This window comes from Bufo gargarizans, chromosome 7 (genome assembly GCF_014858855.1).
Source record: "Bufo gargarizans isolate SCDJY-AF-19 chromosome 7, ASM1485885v1, whole genome shotgun sequence".
In the NCBI taxonomy this organism is placed as follows: Eukaryota; Metazoa; Chordata; class Amphibia; order Anura; family Bufonidae; genus Bufo; species Bufo gargarizans.
Window position 1 is genome coordinate 11,472,014 of NC_058086.1, and position 23,820 is coordinate 11,495,833.

A 23,820-nucleotide genomic window follows, 5' to 3' on the forward strand; every position below is an offset into this window, starting at 1 on the left:
TTGTTTTTTTGTTACTGAATAGAAAGCTACACTGTTTTGGCTGTAATGGAAACCCGATGGATAATAACCAATTCAAGTGTTAACAGAGCCTTAATGACCTGTAATTTATGTAACTGAAACGCTCTGGGACAAATCAGAACCTGACTATTGGGTAACTCTATCAGCTTTGAGACTGAAGCATTTCAGAAGTATCAATGAGCAATGGGGGATGGGGAGCTCATTGATTCTAATGGCAGTGTAATTTATATGCACCCCTTTACTGAAGTGGAGCGGGAGTTCCAGGATCATTAATAACTACATTTGTACACATCTCTATTACATACTAAAATGATATTTTAATCCAGTTTACCTACTGAAAATGGTGATATGTAACAGACATATTTACTATTATATAAAGCTTTAACAGGGTTGCCCAGGGTTTTGACAGATCAGATCACCGGGGTCCGACACCCCGCACCCCCATGATCAGTTGTTTCCTTGTAGCCACAGCCCCGGAAGTCTGTGCCGAAACTACATAGCTCTGTCCACAACACAATGGATGGAGCTGTGTAGTTCCAGGGTACAAGAAAAGCGCTAATTAGAAGGGGGCAGTTTGTCAGACTCCCCTGATTTGATACTGATAGCCCATCCTGAGGGTAGGCCATCAATATAAAATTCCGGGATAACTCCTTTATCTTTTGCCTAAAATCTGTGGCAATCCTGGGATTAAAAATACTATAACATGCTCTTGTTATCTATCTAGGCTTTGTTTCTCAACAACAATAAGCTATACAAAGTTCACCCAAAAGCCTTCCAGTCAACAAACAAGTTACGAAGACTCTACCTGTCCCACAATCAGCTCACAGAAATTCCATCTAACCTTCCAAAATCATTGGCAGAGCTGAGAATTCACGACAACAAAGTTAAAAAAGTACAAAAGGACTCCTTCAAAGGCATGGGGGCCTTACACGTTTTAGGTAGGTGTGTCTCCGGGGGATGTTATAAGATAGAAAGCAGGTCATGGAATTTCAAGACCTTGCAGGAATCTCTCACATTTTATGCCAAGCTTTTAAAAGCCAATGTTCCTGCAGCTATTTGTCAGAGGCATCATTCTTGAGTAATTTGCAGAAACAATGTAAAACATTCTGTATTACTCAGAACAATTACAGACATGTATAAACCCTGGGACAAGGAATCAAGATTGGACAGCTCCAACATTAGAGAGATGCCTAAAATTGATTTTTCAGGGTAACACACCAGCCATGACTCGTATTAAAGGAAATCGGTCACCATGACCTTGGACTATTTTCTGCAGTTCTTCATGAGGTGTACTGCAGATAAAGAGTCCAGATTGCTATTCCTTATTTTCCTACTGCCCCCTGTTCCCCTGTCGTCAGTGCTCAAAGCTGCACTGAAATACAAAGCCCGGACTACCTCCTAAGGCTAGTTTTACACTATCGTTTAAGAGCATCAACAGGCTGTCCCAACATGGAGCAGCCTGTGGGACCTCTTTGAACCCGACATTGCAGAAGCTGCCTGTAGGCACACTGTTCCCATAACTATAATGGGGAGTGACGGAAATCTGATCACAACCCAGCAAATATGCTGAGAATCGGACGGACTAAAGCCCCTGTGCGCAAGCACGGCAGTCCCAACAATGTATTTCAGAGCAGCTTTGTACACTGACAGGAGGAAGCAGCGGGCAGTAGGAAAATAAAAGATAGCGATCTGGACTCCTTATCTGTAGTACTAGTACTTGTATTACTGTAAAATATTCCAAGATCATGGTGCCAGATTCCCTCTAAATCCCCAAATACTCAGATCAGCCATAACAATAACACCAGGTGAAGTGAATAATATCTTGTCAAAAATAACACCTATCAAGGAATGGGATATATTCAGCAGAAATAACAGTTTTTGAAGCTAATGTGTTAGAAGAACTGTAGGAAAAATGGGGTAAGGCCTCCTGTACACGAACATATCCTTTTTAGTGGTCTGCAAACAGAGGATCTGCAAAATACAAATAATGACCACGTGCATCCTGCATATTTCTTGGCCCACGTTGTAGAAATGGCTATTCTTGTCCGCAAAACGGACATTAATAGGACATGTTCTTTAATCTGCGGTACAGCCGCAAGGATGCGGACAGCACACGGATGACATCTGTGTGCTGTTTGCATTATTTGCATCTGCATAGAAATGAATGAGTCCACGTGCAATCTACAAAAAAAGTGGATTGGATGTGGACAAAAATTCGGTCGTGTGCAAGGTCCCTTTACACGGGACGATATTACAGCAGATTGTTGGGATGGAAGCTTTCCTTACTGCCGATCTGCTGCTCACTGGTAGAGGAAATCGGAGCATTTACATGCACCAATCTCCTCCAGAGTATAGGGAGGAGTAGTCGCTAATCCCATCGCTCTTCCCCAGACAGACTCGTTGTTTCCCAAGAGCAGATCGTATTTACACAGCACGATCTGTCACTGGGAAATGCAGATTTTTGTGTTGCAGTAATGTTTACCCGATGAACGAGGGTTTCACTCGTTCATTGGGTAATCGGCAGTACATTTACACCGCCAGATCATTGCTAACGAGCGTTACTATGAAAGCCTGTTAGCGTTTTCAATTCTCGGTTCATGTAAAGGGCCCTTAAGACAAGGGTCAAATTGTGATGGGTAGATGATTAGTTCAGAGTATCTCCAAAATCGGTATTCTTCTGTAGATGCATTGATCTATATTTGACAAAAGTGGTCAAGCAAAAGACAACTGATGAACAAGCGAATGAGTCATGGACGCCCAAGGGTTATTGGTGTACATGGGGAGCGAAAGTTAGCCTGCCTGGAAAAGTAAATGCTGGCTATGATAGAAACATATCAAAACATACAGCGCATCAAAGCTTCCTACACATGGGGCTGCATAACTGCAGTCTGATCAGAGGGCCATACTGGCCCCTGTGCATCACTAAAAGCATCTACAATGGGTATGTCAGCATCTGACAAATAAAATGTAAACCAAAATTGCATAATATTCAAAATAGAAAAACCGCCCTGCTCGTGATAATTCTGAGCAAGTCTCAACAGAATCAAAAATCTCCAAGATTTTTCTTCTGGAGTAGTCAATAACTTCTCCAGTATACAAGCGCTCCGCCCAAATCTCCGCATTTAGCTCTATATTAGCCAAATAGAGGTAAAGCACATAAATACTGAAGCACCGCAGATACAGACATAATCCTGCAAATTCGCCCTGGTTTGTTGTAGCATGTATTCTTTTACATCATGTGGATGGCCGGGTTAGTGTGCATTGCTTACCTGGGGAAGTGCCGGCAGTGGCCTCTTTCAGTAGGATAATGAATCCTGACACACCTCAAAAATTGCTTAGGAATAGGTTAAGGAACATGACAAAGAGTAAATATCAGATTGGTGAGGCTCCTAAGGCTGGGAACCCCACCGATCACGAGAACGTACCCTTTGCAGGCCCCTTGCTGCTCCCCTAAAATAACTGGAACGGCCGGTCACACATATATGCGCAGGAGTTCAGGAGATAGAGGAATAACTTGTGGATATGGGATAACTTGTACCTACCAGAATACCCCTTTAATGAATGTGCTGCTAATGCCTTGGTGCCAAGTAAATGGGGACAGCTGCAGTTGTTACTCTACTGATTGCTCTGTAAGCACATCTGGTCCTTTCCTTATATTGTGGTCAGATGTTCCCAGCATGACCCAATGCTGTTCTTTTAAATTCAAACACAGAACATCTGCCTAAATGACTGTCCATTGCTGGTGAGAAGCTGCAAGTGCTTCCGTTCCCGTTGGCTGGCCTGCTCGATAGCAGAATTCACTCCGCTGCCCTGTACAGAATGCTGGTGTTGGGACACAATGTGTGACCGACTACACGGGAAGAAAATAAGACAGATGAGCTGATCAAGAATAGAGAGAACATCAGGGGGCGCCATTTCAATCAAGCAACTGTTATGTTTTACATGATCTATCAGAAAAATATTGAATTATGGGACAACCCTTTTAAGTATAATACTAATAGCAGTAGCATTGCTGCTCGTAACTAGTGTTGAGCGAACTTGTGTTTTAAGTTCTGCGTCCAAAGTCCGGGTTCGGGTTATCGAAGAATCCAGTTATGGATTCTAAATTCTGTTATGGTCCGTGGCAGTGGAATCCATAACAGGATTCTTCGATAACCCGAACCCGAACTTTGGACGCAGAACTTTAAACACAAGTTCGCTCTACACTACTCGTAACCTTCTGCCTGAGCCATCAAATTAGACATCGATATCTCAAAAAAAAAAATGCATTCCATGCACCACTCTGCATATGTCCTGACACCACCACTAACTATCTTTGTTTGACAGAAATGAGTGCAAATCCACTTGAAAATGAAGGGATAGAACCAGGAGCATTTGAAGGACTGACAGTCTTCCACGTTAGGATGGCAGAAGCCAAGCTGACATCCATCCCTAAAGGTTGGTAAGATTTTGCTTGATCCCCCTCTATGAGCAGAACAGAGATAATTAATATATTACATGACAGCCAATCTTTCAAACGTCCGCCATGTGATGGTACAGTTCTCCTGCAGGTCACCATGCTCATTTCTATTTAAGAAGGGACAGTCCTCATGAGACAACTGTTTAGGAAGAAGTTCGGGGGCTATCTCCCATCTATGGGACACAGCGCTTGTGTGTAATGTGTGTGGCAGAAAGCCATAAGTCGGGATGGTGCAGGGATCTATTGCTGGCCCTATTTTTTCGTCCATGTGCTAGCCACATTTTTCTCAGATATTTATTTCTATGGCAGCCGTGCACACATCCATTTTTTTTGTTTGTGGATCCCGGTGGCTGTTCTGAAAATTATAGAGCATGTCCTATTCTTATTACGGACAAGAATAGGCCTTTCTATCGATGGGAGTGAGAAAAAGTGGAGTGCACACCAAAGGTGTCTGTGTTTGTGGATCCATTGTTTACTGACCGAAATCCGGACAGGGCCGAGTGCATGAGGTCTAACAGTAATAATGTTGCTGATTTCTACATAGGTCTACCACCATCAATCTACGAGCTTCATCTTGACCACAACAAAATTTCATCTATAGAGCTTGAAGACTTTATACGCTACAAAGAACTGCAGAGGTAACTCATGTTTCTTAAGAGCTAAACCTTTTAATACGTTGCATGAAATGGATTTTGTCTGGCTGACTGCCAAAATGTGTACTGGATTAGGCATGCTCCAGAAGCGAACGTACCCTTATTAAGTGATGGCAAATCACAAGGATATACCATTAGTTCATGACCTGTAAGGGGTCGGACCCCTGATACTCCCCTCCTCCTACTGATTCTGAGAATGAAAGGGTCACAGGGCTTGGTTATAGAGTAACAACACCAGGAATAACATTGAATTATGGGTTATAAATTACATTTTTCCGCTTCCTATGATATTTAGCTATTAAGGTTTGTAAATCTTTGTGGTGGTCTGTTTTGCCAGTTAAGGCATGTTCATATGGTGGAGTTTTCCACCAGAAACGATGACAGAAAATCGAGGCTGACCATGGGTTTCTGCTGGAGGTCTTGCTTTGGCAAGACGCAGATCTGCCAATGGCTTTAGCCCCCATTCAAAACGGCTTATCCGTTTGCAGATTCCGGCCACAGTTTCCAGATACAGTTCACAAGTTGTGATTTACTTAATACTAACATGTTGCCCAGGCTGAGGCAGCAACCCCATACCACTTCTAATCCTCTCCATAGATTAATATCCCAAACAGCTTTGTTTGGGCGCAAGTAATTTTACTCTTGGACAACGCCAGTTCCTGTCTGGCTAGTCTCCCCTTTGCTGAAGCCTGTGCACTGACCTTTGCTGAAGCCTGTGCTCTTTTGATGATGCTTTCACCACTTGCTGCACCCTTAGGCCTCATGCACATGACTATGTATTTTGCGTCCTGCAAAAAACAGATACGCAAAAAATACGGATGACATCCGTGTGAATTCCGTATTTTGTGGAACGGAACAGTTGGCCCCTAATAGAACAGTACTATCCTTGTCCGTAATGTGGACAATAATAGGATATGTTAAAAAAAAATTGCGGAATGGAAATACGGAAACAGAATGCACACGGAGTACCTTGAATTTTTTTTTGTGGACCCATTGAAATGAATGGTTCCATATGGTCCGCAAGAAAATAAAAAAAGAACGGACACAGAATGAAAATACGTTTGTGTGCATGAGGCCTTAGTGTGCATTCACACGACGGTATAAATGAATCTGCATCATTTCAATGGGGCCACAAAAGATGGCACACCGTGTGCTGTCCGCATCCGTTGCTCCATTGCCCCCCCAAAAAATATGGAGCATGTCCTATTCTTGTTGACAAGAATCGGCATTCTCCATATAGCGCTGGCCATGTGCAGTCCACAAAATGCGGAACGCACACGGCCGGTATCCGTGTTTTGCGGATCCACAATTTGCAGACAGCAAAACACTTACGGTCGTGTGAATGCATCCTCAGGGTCATTTTAGCAAGCTAGCCACTCCTAGGAAAAATCATCACTGTTCCAAATGTTCTCCATTTGGAGATAATAACATAACTGTGGTTTAGTCCAAGAGTCTTAAAATTATCTTGTAACACTTTTCAGATTGTGATATTTCAAAACCGTTTTCCATCATATCTCCTGGAAATTCTTTAATCACTTTAAGAACACAGCCAAATTTCATTTTTTCATTTATTTTTTTTCTTCCAACGGTCATAACTTTTTTCTTTTTCTGCTGACAGCATATGAGCGCTTGTTTTATATAGTGGGTTTTACTAGCCATATTCAGACACCCAACATTTTGATTTTAATTTTCTGTCGACAGAGCCGTGTGAGGGATTGTTTTTTTTGTGAAGTGAGCAGTAGTTTTTTATGTTGGGGAACATTTCATTAGTTTTTATACTTTTATGTCTGGGCGGCAAGATGACCAAAAAACTGTTTCTGTTCAATATTGGTGCACCTTGTAATACGAGTAATAAGATGGTAAGCCTGGGGGCCTTCACTAAGCCTCCTTCCACCATGGCAAATGGCACCATGGATTTCTTCAAGGTATTAATAAGTGCAGTAATCATTTAAAAACCTCTATGAGGTCAAATTGAGGAGAGATTACAGAAAAGGAGAAGTCATCTTTAGTGTCATAGCCTTTCTGAATTTAAAAGTCTGCAAAATTATACAGGTTTATCAAAATGCCACACATTGCAGAATACATCTGCTGCAACTCGCTAGACACTTTTCTCTCTCTTACATCACCTAATGGATGAAAAACATATGCACCAAAATTTGTGTCCAAAAGAGTGCATGTCTTTAAAAAAAAAAAAAAAAAAAAAAAGATTCCCTTTAAGGGTGCATTCACACAATCGTATGTATTTTGCGGTCTGCAAAACATGTTTCTGGAAAAAATATGGATGACATCTGTGGGGCATCGTTTTTAATTGTAACAATGCCTATCCTTGTCTGCAAAACGGACAAGAATAAGGCTGCCTTTTTTGTGGCCCCATTGAAATAAATGGGTCCGCATTCGATCGGCAAAAAATGAGGATCAGATGGGGAGCAAAAATATGATCATGCGAATGGGGCCCAAAGCTACATGCACACATGAATGTATTTGATGTGGATATTCAGTGCAGATTTCATTGCATTTCTGTAATGTAGCCGTGGATGAATCCATGTAACATGCAGACTTACTTGCCGATTTGTCCCACAAAGAACTGACATGCTGAGGGATTCAAAATCCACACCACAGATCAATTTTTGCCCCAGGTAAGGGCTCATTTACACGGCCGTAGTGCTTTGCGGACCGCAAATTGCGGATTCGCAAAACACGGATACCGGCCCGTGTGCGTTCCGCATTTTGCGGACCACACATGGCTGGCACTATGATAGAAAATGCCTATTCTTGTCCGCAATTGCAGACAAGGATATGACATGCTCTATCTTTTTTGCGGGGCCACGGAACGGAACTATGGATGCGCACAACCCATGGTGTGCTGTCCGCATCTTTTGCGGTCCCATTGAAATAAATGGGTCTGCACCCGTTCCACAAAATTGCAGATTAGATGCGGACCCATTCATACGTTCGTCTGAATCAGCCCTAAATGAGATTTTGAAAATCTCATCCACCTAGCTGGTATCGTATTATGATGCAGATTTGTTGCTTACAAATCTGTGTGGAAAATCATCCGTAATCCATAAGGCCTCTTGAACACGACCGTTGTTGTGGTCCACATCCGAGCCGCATTTTTTGCAGATCGGATGCGGACCCATTCACTTCATTGGGGCCGCAAAAGATGCGGACAGCACTCCGTGTGCTGTCCGCATCCGTTGCACCGTTCTGTGGCCCTGCAAAAAAAAAAAAAACATGTCCTATTCTTGTCCGTTTTGTGGACAAGAATAGGCATTTCTACATTGAGCCGCCCGTTCTGCAAATTGCGGTAGGCACACGGGCGGCTTCCGTTTTTTTGCGGACCGAAAAAAATGGCACGGTCGTGTGCATGAGGCCTAAAACGCATCAATCTGGAGCATGGTATCAGCCTTAAATTGTGGGGTCATTTTTCTTAGTAACTCTCCAATCAGCATACAAGTCTGAACTTTTTTTTTTAGTTTAGGTGAATGTCTTCTACAAAATACTATGCTAGTGACTGTTAAAATGCATGATGGTTTGATCTGCATCTGTGAGGTGATGGTGACTATACAGTATTACTGCACGACTACATAGTTACGAGTTACATTGTAATACTGATTTTTATTTTCGAGTGAAATGGTCTTTCAATATTGGCTAACGGTATAAATGATTTTTTCATTTTTAGGCTTGGTTTAGGTCATAACAAAATTAAGGACGTAGAAAACGGAAGTCTTGCCAATATACCGAAAATAAGAGAAATTCACTTAGAAAATAACAAGCTGAAAAAGGTTCCACCTGGAATTTCTGACCTGAAGTACTTGCAGGTGAGTAATTTGCTATGTTTTCTACAAGGCTGAAAAGTAAAACCAAACACAATACAACAGCACTCGGCAAACACTGCATACGTGGATTATAAATTGTAATAATCCTATAGTCACTATTTAAAGGTACTTAGCAAGGTGTCCTTTTTAGATGGTACCTTTGTCTATAATGACTCTCCATGTGCCAACAGGTCTCAAATGAATTCAGGGAACGTAGGCTCTAGCTATACACTGCACTGATTAAAAACAGCCTGTCAGAAACACGGGTGGTTAGGAGTGCATGACTCAAATGGAGGCAGCCACAACTCCAAAAGCATACTGCAAAGTATCCTATAAATGGGAACAAAAGAATTAGATCAATATATATTTGCCAAGTTTATTTAGTGAATATAGCAACAGAACACTGTTGCATTGTTTGGTTTTATTTTTGCATTTAAGCCTCAGTGACACGAGCCTGCACATTTACTTCATTTATAGGATGTGCTAACTGTGTTTAGCTTTTGCAGTATGCAGCCGGAGGTGTGGTTGCCTCCATTTTGGGCGTGCACTTTTACCAACCATGTTTCCAACAGGCTGTTTTTAATCAGTACTGTGTGTAGCTGGAGCCTGCTACAACAAGGAGTATCCTATAGAGAAGGGCCACATCTAAAAGAGGTCACCTTGCTGTGGTGGATGGGCACAAATGATCAATGGAAAAGAACTGTGCCATAGTTTTATATTTTCAATTATGTCTGATGAACAGAAATCTTAGTCCCCTTTCACACGAGCGAGTTTTCCGCATGGGTGCAATGCGTGACGTGAATGCATAGCACCAGCACTGAATCCTGACCCATTCATTTCAATGGGTCTGTGTACATGAGCGGTTTTTTTCACGCATCAGTTCTGCGTTGTGTGAAAATGCTCTCCCTGAGTTCAATTCAGGCCTGCTGGTACATGGATAGGTATCCTACAGAGTAGGGTCCCATCTAAAAGAGGTCACCTTGCTGTGGTGAATGGGCTCAAATGATTGTGATGAATAAATTTGCTTATTACCTTATATTTATCTAGTGAATATTGCATTAGTGAAATGTATAACCTATATATTCAATGTTTGAAGAGTGCTGTATAATTTGTCTGCTTACTGGTAAAACTTTACACTTATGTTTGTTTTTAGACAAGAGCTCAAGGTTGAAAATAAGTAAAGTAAAGAAAAGTATCTGTAAGGCTTCTGAACTTAAAGGGGTATTCTAGTTAGAACAAGCTATCCACTAGATATGGGATAACTGTTAGAATGATAAGGGTCTGACTGTTGGGACCCCCACTGATCACAAGAACAAGGGGCCTGATCCCCTGTGTGAATGAAGCAACTGGTTGGACATTAGTACTGCCGCTCCATTAATCTCTATGGGACTGCTGGAAAAAGCAAAGTACAGTGCTCTCATAGACTTTGAATGGGGAGTTAATGTGCATTCTTGACCACTCAAGTGCGGGGCAAGGGACCCCCTTTCTTTTGATATCTGGGGGTTCTAGCGGTTAGACCCCCACTAATCTAACAGATGAGAAGGGCTAACGTGCTCTAACCAGAATACCCCTTTAAAAAACTGATTATACGTAAATGTAAACTAAAACCTAATAGGACATTCTACTCGTATGCATTTTCCTATGTAACATATTCTCAATCTACACATCTAGGTCTTGTTCCTTCACTCTAATAATATTGCAAAAGTGGATGTGAATGACCTCTGCCCCGTACCACCCAAGATGAAGAAGTCACTCTATAGTGGAATAAGCCTTTTTGGGAACCCTGTAAAATATTGGGAAGTTCAACCAGCAACCTTTCGCTGCATCCTGGGCAGGAACAGTGTGCAAATGGGGAACTTCCGAAAGTAAAATCAAGCACGCTGGGCTGCTCCGAGCTTAAGGAACAAGCGATCAATGGAAAAGGACTGTGCCGTAGTTTTATATTTTCAGTTATTATGTCTGACGAACAGAAATCTTAACGGGCTAACTATGTTTACAGACTAATTGCATGAAATCTATCTATTTTAGTAATAAATACTTGAAACTTGGCTAAGAAGAAAATTGACAAGTTATAGCTCTAATTTAGTCCGTCCTTTCCAGGCAGATTAAATCATTTGACACGTGATATCACAGTAGTAAAGCGTGTACATTTACGATTGGTGCTAATCTAAACTCTGCTGCTGCTTTTTTCCCTTTTTGCATAATTCAGTAGCTCCCTTCAGTGTTAGAATACTGTACGTCAATTACGTAGAATACTGTATTAAATGAAAATATTGAAAAAATGTTTTATATATATAACACTTTTCAGGAATATCAGAAGTTTAGCCATGGTTCTTTCCATCAGGATATGACAAAGGCCACTGTCAGCAGATCCCACGCAGCGCCTAGATTCTGCTGACTTCATCTGGGGGGCAGGGTCCGGGGACTATATTTTACCACAGCCCTCCAGGCTTCTTGGCAGAATCACTCTTGCTTGCAAATAGTTGGATTTTGATGACACCATTATGTGGTTGAACGTTGGAATATGCTAATGTTCATACATTCCTCCCAATATCCCCATGTTCTGCAGGCCCTATAAAATACATAAAAGGCAGACCTCTGGAAAAAGGGACATAGCCCTGTTCCAATATGGGTGTGTCAGATTTATTGGAAGGCAGTACTGGGAGATAAAGAGATTCCAGATGGAAAGATCAGACCATATTATATGTCATTTACATTGGCTGATCACCATTCCCTCACAGGCTGTAAATATACTGGTGTTAAAGGGGTATTCTCATCTCAGCATTTAGCATATATTTACAGGATAGGCCATAAATGTCTGATAAATGCCAGACCCACCTGCAACCTTTGGCTAGAACGGGGGTCCCCCAACTCTGTCAAGGTATATGCAGTCTGCGAGAGGTGGCCAGTCAAACGCTCCTGTGAGAACAGATATCACTGCCCATGGAAGGCGCTGTGTACATGGTATCACCAGTACCAACAATATTCTATCAATACCGTCAAGCATTTCATAGAACTCAGTGCTCATAGTCAGTAGACTCCTCTGTAGTATTCACTAGTCTAAGCAGTTCTTTTGCATTTGATTTTATTGCTCCTCTATACTAATGTAGCTTTGATACTACAGCTCTACTCTCCGTCTACCCTATATACACAAGGCAAAGAGAAATTTAGACCATCCACATGATCTTGCTAGAAGGCCTTGCACTACGCAGAGTTTGGACATTGTTCATCAGGTTAAATTGTAAAATACTGCAACCGGAACCTCGGCTACACATGGCAGCAGCCGCGTAATAACCAGCCTGCAGTCAAATGCAGTTGTATGAAATCGATGGTAATGCTACACATTTGTACCAGTTTTTATTGATTTCTATAGCATTTTTACATCCATCGCATTTCTCACAACAGGACAATCAACGTGGCATGTGGCTTAATATGCTGTGTAGCCTGGGCTTTACGCTACAACTATAGTAATTTAAGTGATTAAAGGCAAACAATCCACTCCACATAAAGGTAAAATATGCTATGTTGTACTATATCTAGTTACTGTATATTGTTTCCGTCTGGGCATATTAAATTAAGGCTTATATAGTCTCATACTGTCGTTTAGTAATAAAATTGTTTCCAAAAGTGCTTGGGTTGTGTTTTATTTGTGATCTTACAGATACAACATCTTATAAAAGGCTTGTCAGTATTGGGTCCGTGACCTCACCGCAGTGTGGCAGACCGCCGTTTGCATACTGCAGTGCCATGGGTACCAGCTCTGGCCTACCCCGCAGGAGGAGCAGGCACCCGCCAGCATACCGCCACATTCGCCCTCACCGCCAGGTCTCATAGTTTTATTCCGCCCGCCTCTCGGCGTGTTTGCCGTGCTGCCACCGGAACAGCCTGCCGGAGTTTCCTGCCGCTAGTGTGAAAGTACCCTTAGTTTGCTTGTCTTCCGCAAACTGTTTGCAAGCTTTCTTGTCCATCATCTTTAGAAGAGGCTTCCTTCTAGCAGTGTGCAACGTATGGTCTGTGCACTGACAGGCCGACCCCCACCCCTTTAACCTCTGCAGCAATGCTGGCAGCACTCATACGTCTTTTTTGAAAAGACAACCCCTGGATATGACGCCGACCACGTGCACTCAACCACTTTGGTCAACCATGGCGAGGCCTGTTCTGAGTGGAACCTATCTTGTTAAACCACTGTATGGTCACCGTGTTGCAGCTCAGTTTCAGGGTGCTGGCAATCTTCTTATAGCCTAGGCCATCTTTATGTAGAGCAATAATTCCTTATTCAGATCCTCAGAGAGTTCTTTGCCATGAGGAGCCATGTTGAACTCCCAGTGACCAGAATGAGAGTGTGAGCGCGATAACACCAAATTTACCACACCTGCTCCTCATTCACACCTGAAACCTTGTAACACTAATGAGTCGCATGACACCGGGGAGGGAAAATGGCTAATTAGTCACTTTTCACTTATTTTGAGGGCACACCAAATTGACACTGTTATACAAGCCGTACACTGACTACTGTACATTGTATCAAAGTGTCCGATCTTCAGTGTTGCACCACGAAGATATATAATAAAATATTTGCAGAATTGTGAGGGGTGTACTGACCTTTGTGAGATACTATATGCTCCATGAGACAACCCCTTTAAAATGTTATTTCTCAGAAACAACCCCTTTCAGCTGATCACTCTGACTCCCACTTCCAGAATCCTAAGTCCTGATTTAGCCAGTCAATTTGGCATTTCCCCTGCTACAGCCGCCGCAGGGGAAATGTACTGTAGCTTTACATGGCTGCCATACGGATAAATGGCAGTCCAAGTTATACAGGACTGCTCTAGTCCACCAGAAGTGGAGCTGCTTGTACAGAGTAGTTATTCATTCTCACAGAGGGGAAGCAAATCCCAGAAAAGAAAACAAAAACTCCATAAAATATAACTTTTATTGAAACAATCATAAAAGTAGACAAAGGAAACCAATAGTGGGGAATCAAAACTGATACCTAAGTGTCCCTACCTAAAGCAGAACTGCTGCCCTGATAGGGGGAACCCACTGTCTACAAAGCAGACCCTAAACGGCCCTAAAGGCTAACCATTAGGTCTAAGTTAGATCAGACAAAAATATATTAACAAGAGATTGGGAGAGATGGTCGGGGATAAACTGGGAACTTAAAGTGGCCCTGGGAAAAAAAACAACTAAAAGTGGCCATATGTTGTAGGTGGGTCCAAACTGAAAGAATGTGGGGCAACAAAAGTAGGAGGGACAACAGAAGTGGGGCCATCAATACCATATTGCAGCACGAAATACTGCCCCAGCAGAACCAAATATCACAGTGCAGCACAAAATACTGCCGTCCTCACTGAAGTATTCAATGGTATAACTATCCTAAAGATGGCAATAAAGTTGAATTCAGTTGGGGGACTTGCAGCTGCCGGACAGAAACACAAGTACCTGATGCTCTAGCATTAATTAAAGCTGAAAGAATCAGATAGTCATGTACCCAGCCGGCGGACGTGAGGAGGACACAGGTGGCCACTGGGGATCAGCCCACCAGGAATTTTCCATGCAGGGTATATGGCCAACCCACCCCTGGAAATGATAATGCTCTGATAGAGGGTAGTGGATCAATAATAACCGAGTACGTCACAAACAAACAGCTTAACAGATGCCAAGAATTACATGCAACCCATCAAGTATGTCACCAACAAGCAGATTACATACAGCTTGACACGTTTCTCTCCATTCCAGGAAACATGGGGTTCATCAGGGGCTATAGTAGCACCAAAACATACAAATAGGTACCCTATAAAAGGAGTAGATGATCACAAATGGAACATATATAAGCAATTCTCCTATCCGTCCTGAAAAAGCATTAACACATGATAGTTTGTGCTGCCATCATATGTGACACATCAGATAACCGAGCATGGCATATAGTCTTTGGCACCTCTCATACACTACAGCTCTTCACTAATTCTTTTTCATCATATTACAGGCGTGCCATTAGTAAGACTATCCTGTGGTCACCACACCAGTAGATAAAAATACATCAAGCTGTTTCTTTGTGACGAAAACTGTTATTATTTATCTAGTACCCTTTATGACCGAGGCAGAATCAGAACATTACCATCTCTCGCACTCTTGTTAATATTTTTTTGTCTGATGGACCTAATGGTTAGCCTCTAGGGCAGGGTTTCTCAACTCTGGCCCTCAGGACCCACCTACCAGTCAGGATTTGAGAATATCCCACAGAATGAATACCTGTGCTAAGTCCTGATGTATGGACACTAATTACATCACCTGCTCAATACTAAGGAAATCCTGAAAACATCACTGGTAGGTGGGTCCTGAGGACCGGAGTTGAGAAACCCTGCTCTAGGGCCAATTAGGGTCAGCTTCGAAGACAGTGGGATTGCCCTTATCAGGGAGAGAGTTCTGCTTTAGGGGCTCTTTCACACTTGCGTTCTTTTCTTCCGGCATAGAGTTCCGTCATCGGGGCTCTATGCCGGAAGAATCCTGATCAGTTTTAACCTAATGCATTCTGAATGGAGTGAAATCCGTTCAGGATGCATCAGGATGTCTTCAGTTCCGGACCGGTAAGTTTTTTGGCCGGAGAAAATACTGCAGCATGCTGCGCTTTTTGCTCTGGCCAAAAATCCTGAAGACTTGCCGCAAGGCCGGATCCGGAATGAATGCCCATTGAAAGGCATTGATCCTTAAGCTAAACGTCGTTTCGGCACATTGCCGGATCCGACGTTTAGCTTTTTCTGAATGGTTACCATGGCTGCCTGGACGCTAAAGTCCTGGCAGCCATGGTAAAGTGTAGTGGGGAGCGGGGGAGCAGTATACTTACCATCCGTGCGGCTCCCGGGACGCTCCAGAGTGACGTCAGGGCGCCCCAAGCGCATGGATCACGTGATCGCATGGCACGTCATCCATGCGCATGGGGCGCTCTGACGTCATTCTGGAGCGCCTCGGGAGCCGCGTGGACTGTAAGTATGCCGCTCCCCCGCTCCTACTATGGCAACCAGGACTTTAATAGCGTCCTGGGTGCCATAGTAACACTGAAAGCATTTTGAAGACGGATCCGTCTTCAAATGCTTTCAGTACACTTGCGTTTTTACGGATCCGGCGTGTAATTCCGGCAAGTGGAGTACACGCCGGATCCGGACAACGCAAGTGTGAAAGAGGCCTTAATAAGGGTCAGTTAGATATCAGCTTAGGTTTTCCACCATTAATTTCCTTTGTCTGTTTTTATGACTGTTTAAATAAAAGTTATGTTTTTTTTTTTTTTTTGGGGGGGGGGGGGGGGTTCTTTTCTTTACATGGTTTGCATTGTAATCCTTCCTAATGTGATATGGTCTTCTGGTGGCAGACTTATCAGTTAGGGTCCATTTACACGTCCGCAACTTGGGTCCAGATCCGTTCCGCAATTTTGCGCAACGGGTACGGACTCATTTATTTTCAATGGGGCCGGAACAGATGTGGACAGCACACTATGTGCTGTCTACATTTCCGGATCTGAACTTCCGGATCCTTTCTGTGAGTTCAGAGAGTCCAGAGCAGGTGACCTATGTGTCTGACAATCATGTATGCAAACTAGGCATATGGACAGAGGTTGCCTACATGAGACACGTGATTTAAAGGGAACCTGTCACCGGGATTTTGTGTATAGAGCTGAGGACATCGGTTGCTAGATGGCCACTAGCATATCCGCAATATCCAGTCCCCATAGCTCTGTGTGCTTTTATTGTGTAAAAAACCTGATTTGATACATATTAAAATTAACCTGAGATGAGTCCTGTACTTGAGATGAGTCAGGGACAGGACTTCTCTCGGGTTAATTTGCATATGTATCAAATTGTTGTTGTTTTTTTACACAATAAAAGCACACAGAGCTATGGGGACTGGATATTGCAGATGTGCTAGAGGCCATCTAGCAGCCCATGTCCTCAGCTCTATACCCCAATCCAGGTGACAGGTTCCCTTTAAGTGTTATATTTCTGTGTACACTGGTTCCTGTCTCTAGATGACCTCAATTTATTTTATTAATTTCATTAACTTCTAAACAAACACTCTTGGGATAACTTCATAAAATGCCAATGAACTGCAACATGTTTTTGGAATGTGTCCTGTGAAGCTTCGGGCAAAGATAGGAAGAACATGCACTCATCATCTAGAACAGGGATGACCAACCTGTGGCTCTCCAGCTGTTTTAAAACTACAACTCCCACCATGCCCTGCTGTAGGCTGATAGCTGTAGACAGTCTGGGCATGCTGGGAGTTGTAGTTTTGCAATAGCCGGAGAGCCTCAGATTGGCCATTCCTGATCTAGAAGTTGCCCTGCTTAGATTTAAAACCAATATCCAGTGCTGCAAAGCAACACTGCCAACTACTGCAGTAAGTCACCACTTTCAATCCAGTAATTTACTGTGTACCCCCAAAACGGTGCCATTAAAAGCTACAACTAGCCACCCACAAATAACAAGCCCTCATATGGCTACATCGACAGAAAAATTAAAAAAAGTTATAGCTCTTGAAAAGTGAGAATGAAAAAAAAATTGCCTGGTCATTAAGACCCAAACCAGGCTGGGGTTTCTAAGTTTTATTATTAGTTTTAATTAATGGGTTAACAATGGAGAGGGGTATATTTTAATAGTTACAGTGCACATTTGCTTCTTTTTAGCACATAAACATGTGGAAAACATTACTTTTGCAAGTAAACACAGTCAAACAGAATGAGGTCTGAAAATAAACCATAAAAAGTAACATAACGCTAATTAGCAGAACTCTCCAGCACACAGTATATTATACCCTTCGACATTGTTCTACATCGATGTATGCGGTGAACCAGCCCCAGCAAACTTGGGCTCTAAAACAGGTTTAGCTGCTTCTAATTTGTACTTTAACTAATTACATACCACTCCACTAAATAATTAAAAGCATTAGTCATCCCAGTCGTCTGATTTTGCTTTTATATGGGCATTAAACTGCTTGGTGATGTCGAACAGTCTGGACACGTACATCATGCACCATCATGGCCATGATCCTGAAAACAGAACATACTTTTTGTTTGCACATAAGGGCTCCTTCACACTTGTGGCAGGATGGATCCGGCAGGCTGGTCTCCCTGTCGGATCCGTCCTTCCGCCGAGCCGCCGGACTGCCGCTCCGTCCCCATTGACTATAATGGGGACGGGGGCTGAGCTCCGGCGGTGCACGGCGAAAGCCGCCGGACTAAAAAGGACTTTTTAGTCCGGCGGCTTTCGCCATGCACCGCACTGCTGCGCCGGAGCTCAGCCCCGGTCCCCATTATAGTCAATGGGGACGGAGCGGCGGTCCGGCGAAACAGCGGAAGGACGGATCCGACAGGGAGACCAGCCTGCTGGATCCGTCCTGCCGCAAGTGTGAAGGAGCCCTAAGAGAGGACAGAAGTTTCAGGTAAATTGCAAAATGCCAACTTTGTTATTTAACCCTTAGTGACCACCCATACGTGTTTTTACGGTGGCCACTAAGGGGCCTTAGGCTGGGCCGCCGCTTTTTTACGGTGGCCCAGTCTAAGCGCTGCGCAGGTCAGGCTCTCACATGAGAGCCGGGGCCCTGCTCTAACAGCCAGGACTGGCAGGGCTGTTTAATACTTTACATGCATGTAAAGCGGTGACAGAGGGAGCGGACTCCCTCTGTTTGCCATCGGCACCTCGCAAATGCGAACCGATGTGGGTGAAGCCTTACCTGTCTTCCAATGTAGGCCCCGGTCCTGGCTGTAGTAATTTCCAGCAGGCTGCGCCAGATGTTAAAATAGCATTGCTATTAAAATGCAATGCATTATAGGGAAACCGTCAGTTATAGTCCCCTTGTGGGACTATTAAGTGGTAAAAAAAAACAAAAAAAAACCCCACACATCTATTAAATTAAAAGAATCCCATTTAAAGAAATTACACTTTTTACACAACAATATAAGCAAAAATCAAGCCCTCACTCAACTCCAAAAAAAGTTATGGGTCTTGGGAAGCAGCAATGTAAAAACATATTTTTCTTTTAAAAAAGGGGTGGTATCACTGTAATCGTAGTGAGAATAGAGATATTATGTTATTTATATCGAAAAATGAACACTGTAAAATTAATAACGTAAAAACGCAGTGGCAGTATTGCTGTTTTACCCATCTCCCTCCTGGAAAGAGTTAATAAAAGTTAATAAGAAAGTTATGTGTACCCCAAAATGGCGCCATTAAAAACTACAACTTGTCCCGCAAAAAAACAAGACCTCATAAAGCTATATAGACGGAAAAATAAAAAAGGTATAGCTCTTGGAACGCGACGATGAAAAAAGGAAGAAAAACGCTTGGTCAGTAAGGCCCAAAACAGGCTGGTCACTAAGGGGTTAAAAGAATTTTCCAAGATTTTTATTACCGATGACCTATCCTAGGAATAGGTCATAAGTATCTGATTGTGGGGGTCCGACACCTGGGCCCCCCCCGCCGACCAGCTGTTTGAGAAGGCAGCGGCGCTCCTGGGTTAGTGCCATGGCCTTTTCTCTGCTCTTCCAACACATTCATCAATCACGTGGCCTAGGAGCAGCTTAGCCCTATTCAAGTGAATGGGGCTGAGCTGCAGTACCAAGCACAGCCACTATACAATGTACGGTGCTGTGCTTGGTGAGGTGCGAGAAAGCAGAGGCGCTCACAGGAGCCGGTGCCTTCTCAAAACAGCTGACTGGCAGGGGTCCCGAGTGTCGGACCCCCACCGATCAGATACTGATGACCTAGCCAGAGGATAAACACAAATTACGGAGCAGCACTTACGGACCTCATCGACCACACGGGAATGCATCAGCCAAGCTAAGACCGCAGATCCTCAGCAGTCATCAGATCAGTAATTAACAAAAGGCGACGGCAGCATCTCCAGTTCTTTCTTGATTGATCGCAGCATGTCCAGTTCTTTCTTTATTGATTGCAGCATCTCCAGTTCCTTCTTGATTGATCGCAGCATCTCCAGTTCTTTCTTTATTGATTGCAGCATCTCCAGTTCTTTCTTTATTGATCGCAGCATCTCCAGTTCTTTCTTTATTGATTGCAATATTTCCAGTTCTTTCTTTATTGATCGCAGCATCTCCAGTTCCTTCTTGATTGATCGCAGCATCTCCAGTTCTTTCTTTATTGATCGCAGCATCTCCAGTTCTTTCTTGATTGATCGCAGTATCTCCAGTTCTTTCTTTATTGATCGCAGCATCTCCAGTTCTTTCTTGATTGATTGCAGCATCTCCAGTTCTTTCTTTATTGATCGCAGCATCTCCAGTTCTTTCTTTATTGATTGCAATATTTCCAGTTCTTTCTTTATTGATCGCAGCATCTCCAGTTCTTCCTTTATTGATCGCAGCATCTCCAGTTCTTTCTTTATTGATTGCAATATTTCCAGTTCTTTCTTTATTGATTGCAGCATCTCCAGTTCTTTCTTTATTGATTGCAATATTTCCAGTTCTTTCTTTATTGATTGCAGCATCTCCAGTTCTTTCTTTATTGATCGTACGTCAAAGAGAGTGTATACAATGAGCCAGACAGCAACGTTTCGGCTACATAGTAACCCTTTATTCAAAAACAACAAGTGATATGTACAACTATGTTATAGTGTCTAAAGCCCCTCCCATTTAGATTTCCATTGGGTGTTTTTTTGCGCACACACATAGCGAATTATTCTGCTATATGGATGCGTCTCCATGGTGAGTAAGATGCTTTTTAGCTGAGTATATTGGCATGGATAGACAGAAGTTGAATAGTGATCATGTGATTATCACATGATCGCCACGTGATTTGATGACACGATACTGCACGCTGGTTGATGTGTACGTTAACATGCGCAGTTGAGATGTAGATACGCGGATGTGGAACCCGGGTCTCTCGACATGCGTACCACTGATGACTACCGCCTCTGATAAGGTAAACACATGTGTTTTAATTATACACAACTGTGATGGATACAGTATTTTATGAGGGTTCACTTTGGATTGGCGGTTTTTACAATGTGGGGGTTGTGACACCCGTTTGATTGGCTCCCCATCTAAATGGGAGGGGCTTTAGACACTATAACATAGTTGTAGATGTAGCCAAAACATTGCTGTCCAGATTTTTATATACACTCTCTTTGAAGTACGATCAATAAAGAGAGAACTGGAGATGCTGCCGTCGCCTTTTGTTGATTACCTCTCCAGAGGATACGTTATCAGTATAAAAATCCTGGAAAACCGTTTTAATGTCCATATAATAGACCCATGTAGCTGCATCAAAATCCTGCACTGTATTATTATTAGTAGTACTGTATGTATTATTGCTAGTACTATAAGGTCGCTGCTGCTGCAAAAAACAAAAAAAACTAAACAAAACCGTTTTTGCACCAACATACCCTAATGGTCATCTTCCAGCAAAGGAAAAAAGAAAATCACACAGAGAAAAACTAAAGACATTAAACCCAAACTAGATTTACATGATTTACATTAATGTAATGTAATCCCTTTCGCCTACTGTGAGTTCACACTTCAGTTTTTGGGTCAGTTATATCCATCAGTTTAGCCTCATGCACATGACCGTAGACAGCCCATGCCCTTATTGCAGCCCGCAAACGGCTAGTCCGCAATATACGGGGACCGGCCGTGTACGTACTGTATCACGCATGCGGACCCATTCACATGAATGGGTCCGCAATCTGGAAGATACGGTGCAGTGCGGAATGGAGGCGCGAACTCGGAAGCCCATAGACGAACAACAGAGTGCTTCCATGGGTTTTCTGTCCGTGCCTGCAAAAAAGTAGTGCAAGGATGCATAGATTTTGCAGTGCGGACCGTCAGAGGCGGAGCGCAGACCCCATTTAAGTTAATGGGTCTGCTTCCGCAAACAGAGGGCACATGGTCAGTGCTTGTGCATTGCGGACCACATGGGCATGGCCAGAACACAGTCATATGCATGACCCCATAATGTGATCCCACACTAACTGAAGAGTGAACTAGGCTTTAGTGACCATCCTGTTTTGGGCCTTAAAGGGGTATTCCCATCTCAGACAATGGGGGCATATCACTAGTCAATGGGGGCAAATTCTACCGCTGGGACCCGCACCTACAACGAGAACAAAGCGGAGAGCGCTGTGGCTGGAGGACCCTGGCTTTCCCGGGGTCAAACCAGCACCAAGCGCTGCTCCCTGCTGCTCCCATAGAAGTGAATGGGAGCACACCGCGCACGTGCAGCCCCTGCTCCCATTAATCGCAGTGCGCCATCCGTTCATTTCCCCGCTCCATTCTCATTGCGGTGGGACCCGCACCTATCCTAGCGATATGCCCCCCATTGTCTGAGATGGGAAAACCCCTTTAATTACAAGAAGTTTTGTTCATTTTTTCATCATCGCCTTCCAAGAGCTATAACTCTTATTTTCCCATCTATGTAGCCGTATGAGGGCTTATTTTTTCGTAGGACATGTTGTAGTTTTTAACTGCAACACTTTGGGGTGTAGATGACATAGGCTACTTTCACACTGCGAAAGTGCAAAAACGCTTCTGTTGCATCCGTCATGAACAGATCCGGTTGTATTATGTATTCTATAGCCAGGACAAATCCGTATTGAAAATCAATGAAAGTCAATGGGGACGGATCCGTTTTATAAATTTTGCGGTGTTCATTTTTTGACATAAGTAATGCAATAACTTTATTCTCTGGGTCAGATTACAGCAATACCAAATATATACATTGGGTACATAACACTTTTTTGATCGCTTTTTATTCAGTTTTATTTTGCTGGCGATTAACAAAAACAGCAATTCTGGCACTTTTGTAATGATGTTCAACGTACGGGATAAATTACAGTACATGATAATTTGTTTAGTGTGGATTGTCACATAGACAGCAATATTAAACATGTGGAGGGGATTTTATTTTTGCAATTTCTTTCCTTGAAAAGCATTATTTCAATTTAAAAAAGGTATTTTTTTACTGGGATTGTTATGTACTTAAAGGGAATCTGTCACCTAGTTTTGCCCTATAGAGCTGCAGGACATGCACGGATAGATCTCCGCTACAATGTCCGCAATATACCTGTCCCATATCTCTGAGTGGTTTTATTTCGTTTAAAAAATGATTTTATAGATATGTAAATTAGCCAAGTAAGGTGCCCAAGGCGTGGTTACTTACGGTTAAGGAGCCCAGCACCGCCTGCATTCAGGAATCTCCTCCTTTCTCACAAAGTTACAGTGCCGCAATCTTGCGATGCGCGAGCTAGCGCATGCGCAGTTCGTTCACTGAGGCTGATGCCAGCAAAGGGAACGAACACTTTGCCGGCACTGTGCATGCACTAGCTCGTGCTTCGCAGGATACGGGACTTTAACTTTGAGAGCAAGAAGCAGATTCCTGGATGCAGGCGGTGCTGGTTCCTTCACAGGCGGCGATGCTGGGCTCCTTAACCGTAAGTAACCACGCTATGGGCACCTTACGTGGCTAATTTACATATCTATAAAATAAGTTTTTAAACTAAATAAAACCACACAGAGCTATGGGACAGGTATATTGCGGACATGCTAGCGGAGATCTAATCGTGCATGTCCGCAGCTCTATAGGGTAAAACTAGGTGACAGATTCTCTTTAATGAAACTGTTTTTAACCATTTAAGGCCTATTGCACACAACCTAGTTAGGTGTCCCGTGCCAAAGCTTGCAGACTGCATACGCGGATCCGCAATACACGGGTGCCGTTCCGTGGACATTCCGCATTACGGATGCGGACCCATTCACTTTAATGGGTCTGCAAATCTGAGGATGCGGAATGGTGCAGAACGGAAGCAATACATATACAGCAGGAGAATCATTTTATATTTTTTGGGTAATTGTAAAAAAAATTCTGGCACAAAA

The 23,820-nt window shown here is 43.2% G+C and overlaps 2 protein-coding genes across 5 annotated transcripts in view; one reads left to right on the top strand and one right to left on the bottom strand.

Moving 5' to 3' along the window:
* Positions 1-12,578, top strand: part of LOC122943756 (asporin-like) — a 41,414-nt gene extending 28,836 nt beyond the window's left edge. Inside the window, exons 4-8 of the mRNA XM_044301753.1 lie at positions 743-956; positions 4,345-4,455; positions 5,022-5,115; positions 8,813-8,951; positions 10,620-12,578. Coding sequence (XP_044157688.1) covers positions 743-956; positions 4,345-4,455; positions 5,022-5,115; positions 8,813-8,951; positions 10,620-10,817 — 756 coding nt within the window. The 3' untranslated portion in view covers positions 10,818-12,578. The remainder of the gene's footprint in view (positions 1-742; positions 957-4,344; positions 4,456-5,021; positions 5,116-8,812; positions 8,952-10,619) is intronic.
* Positions 1-23,820, bottom strand: part of LOC122943759 (centromere protein P) — a 400,675-nt gene that overhangs the window by 174,407 nt on the left and 202,448 nt on the right. The window lies entirely within an intron of this gene.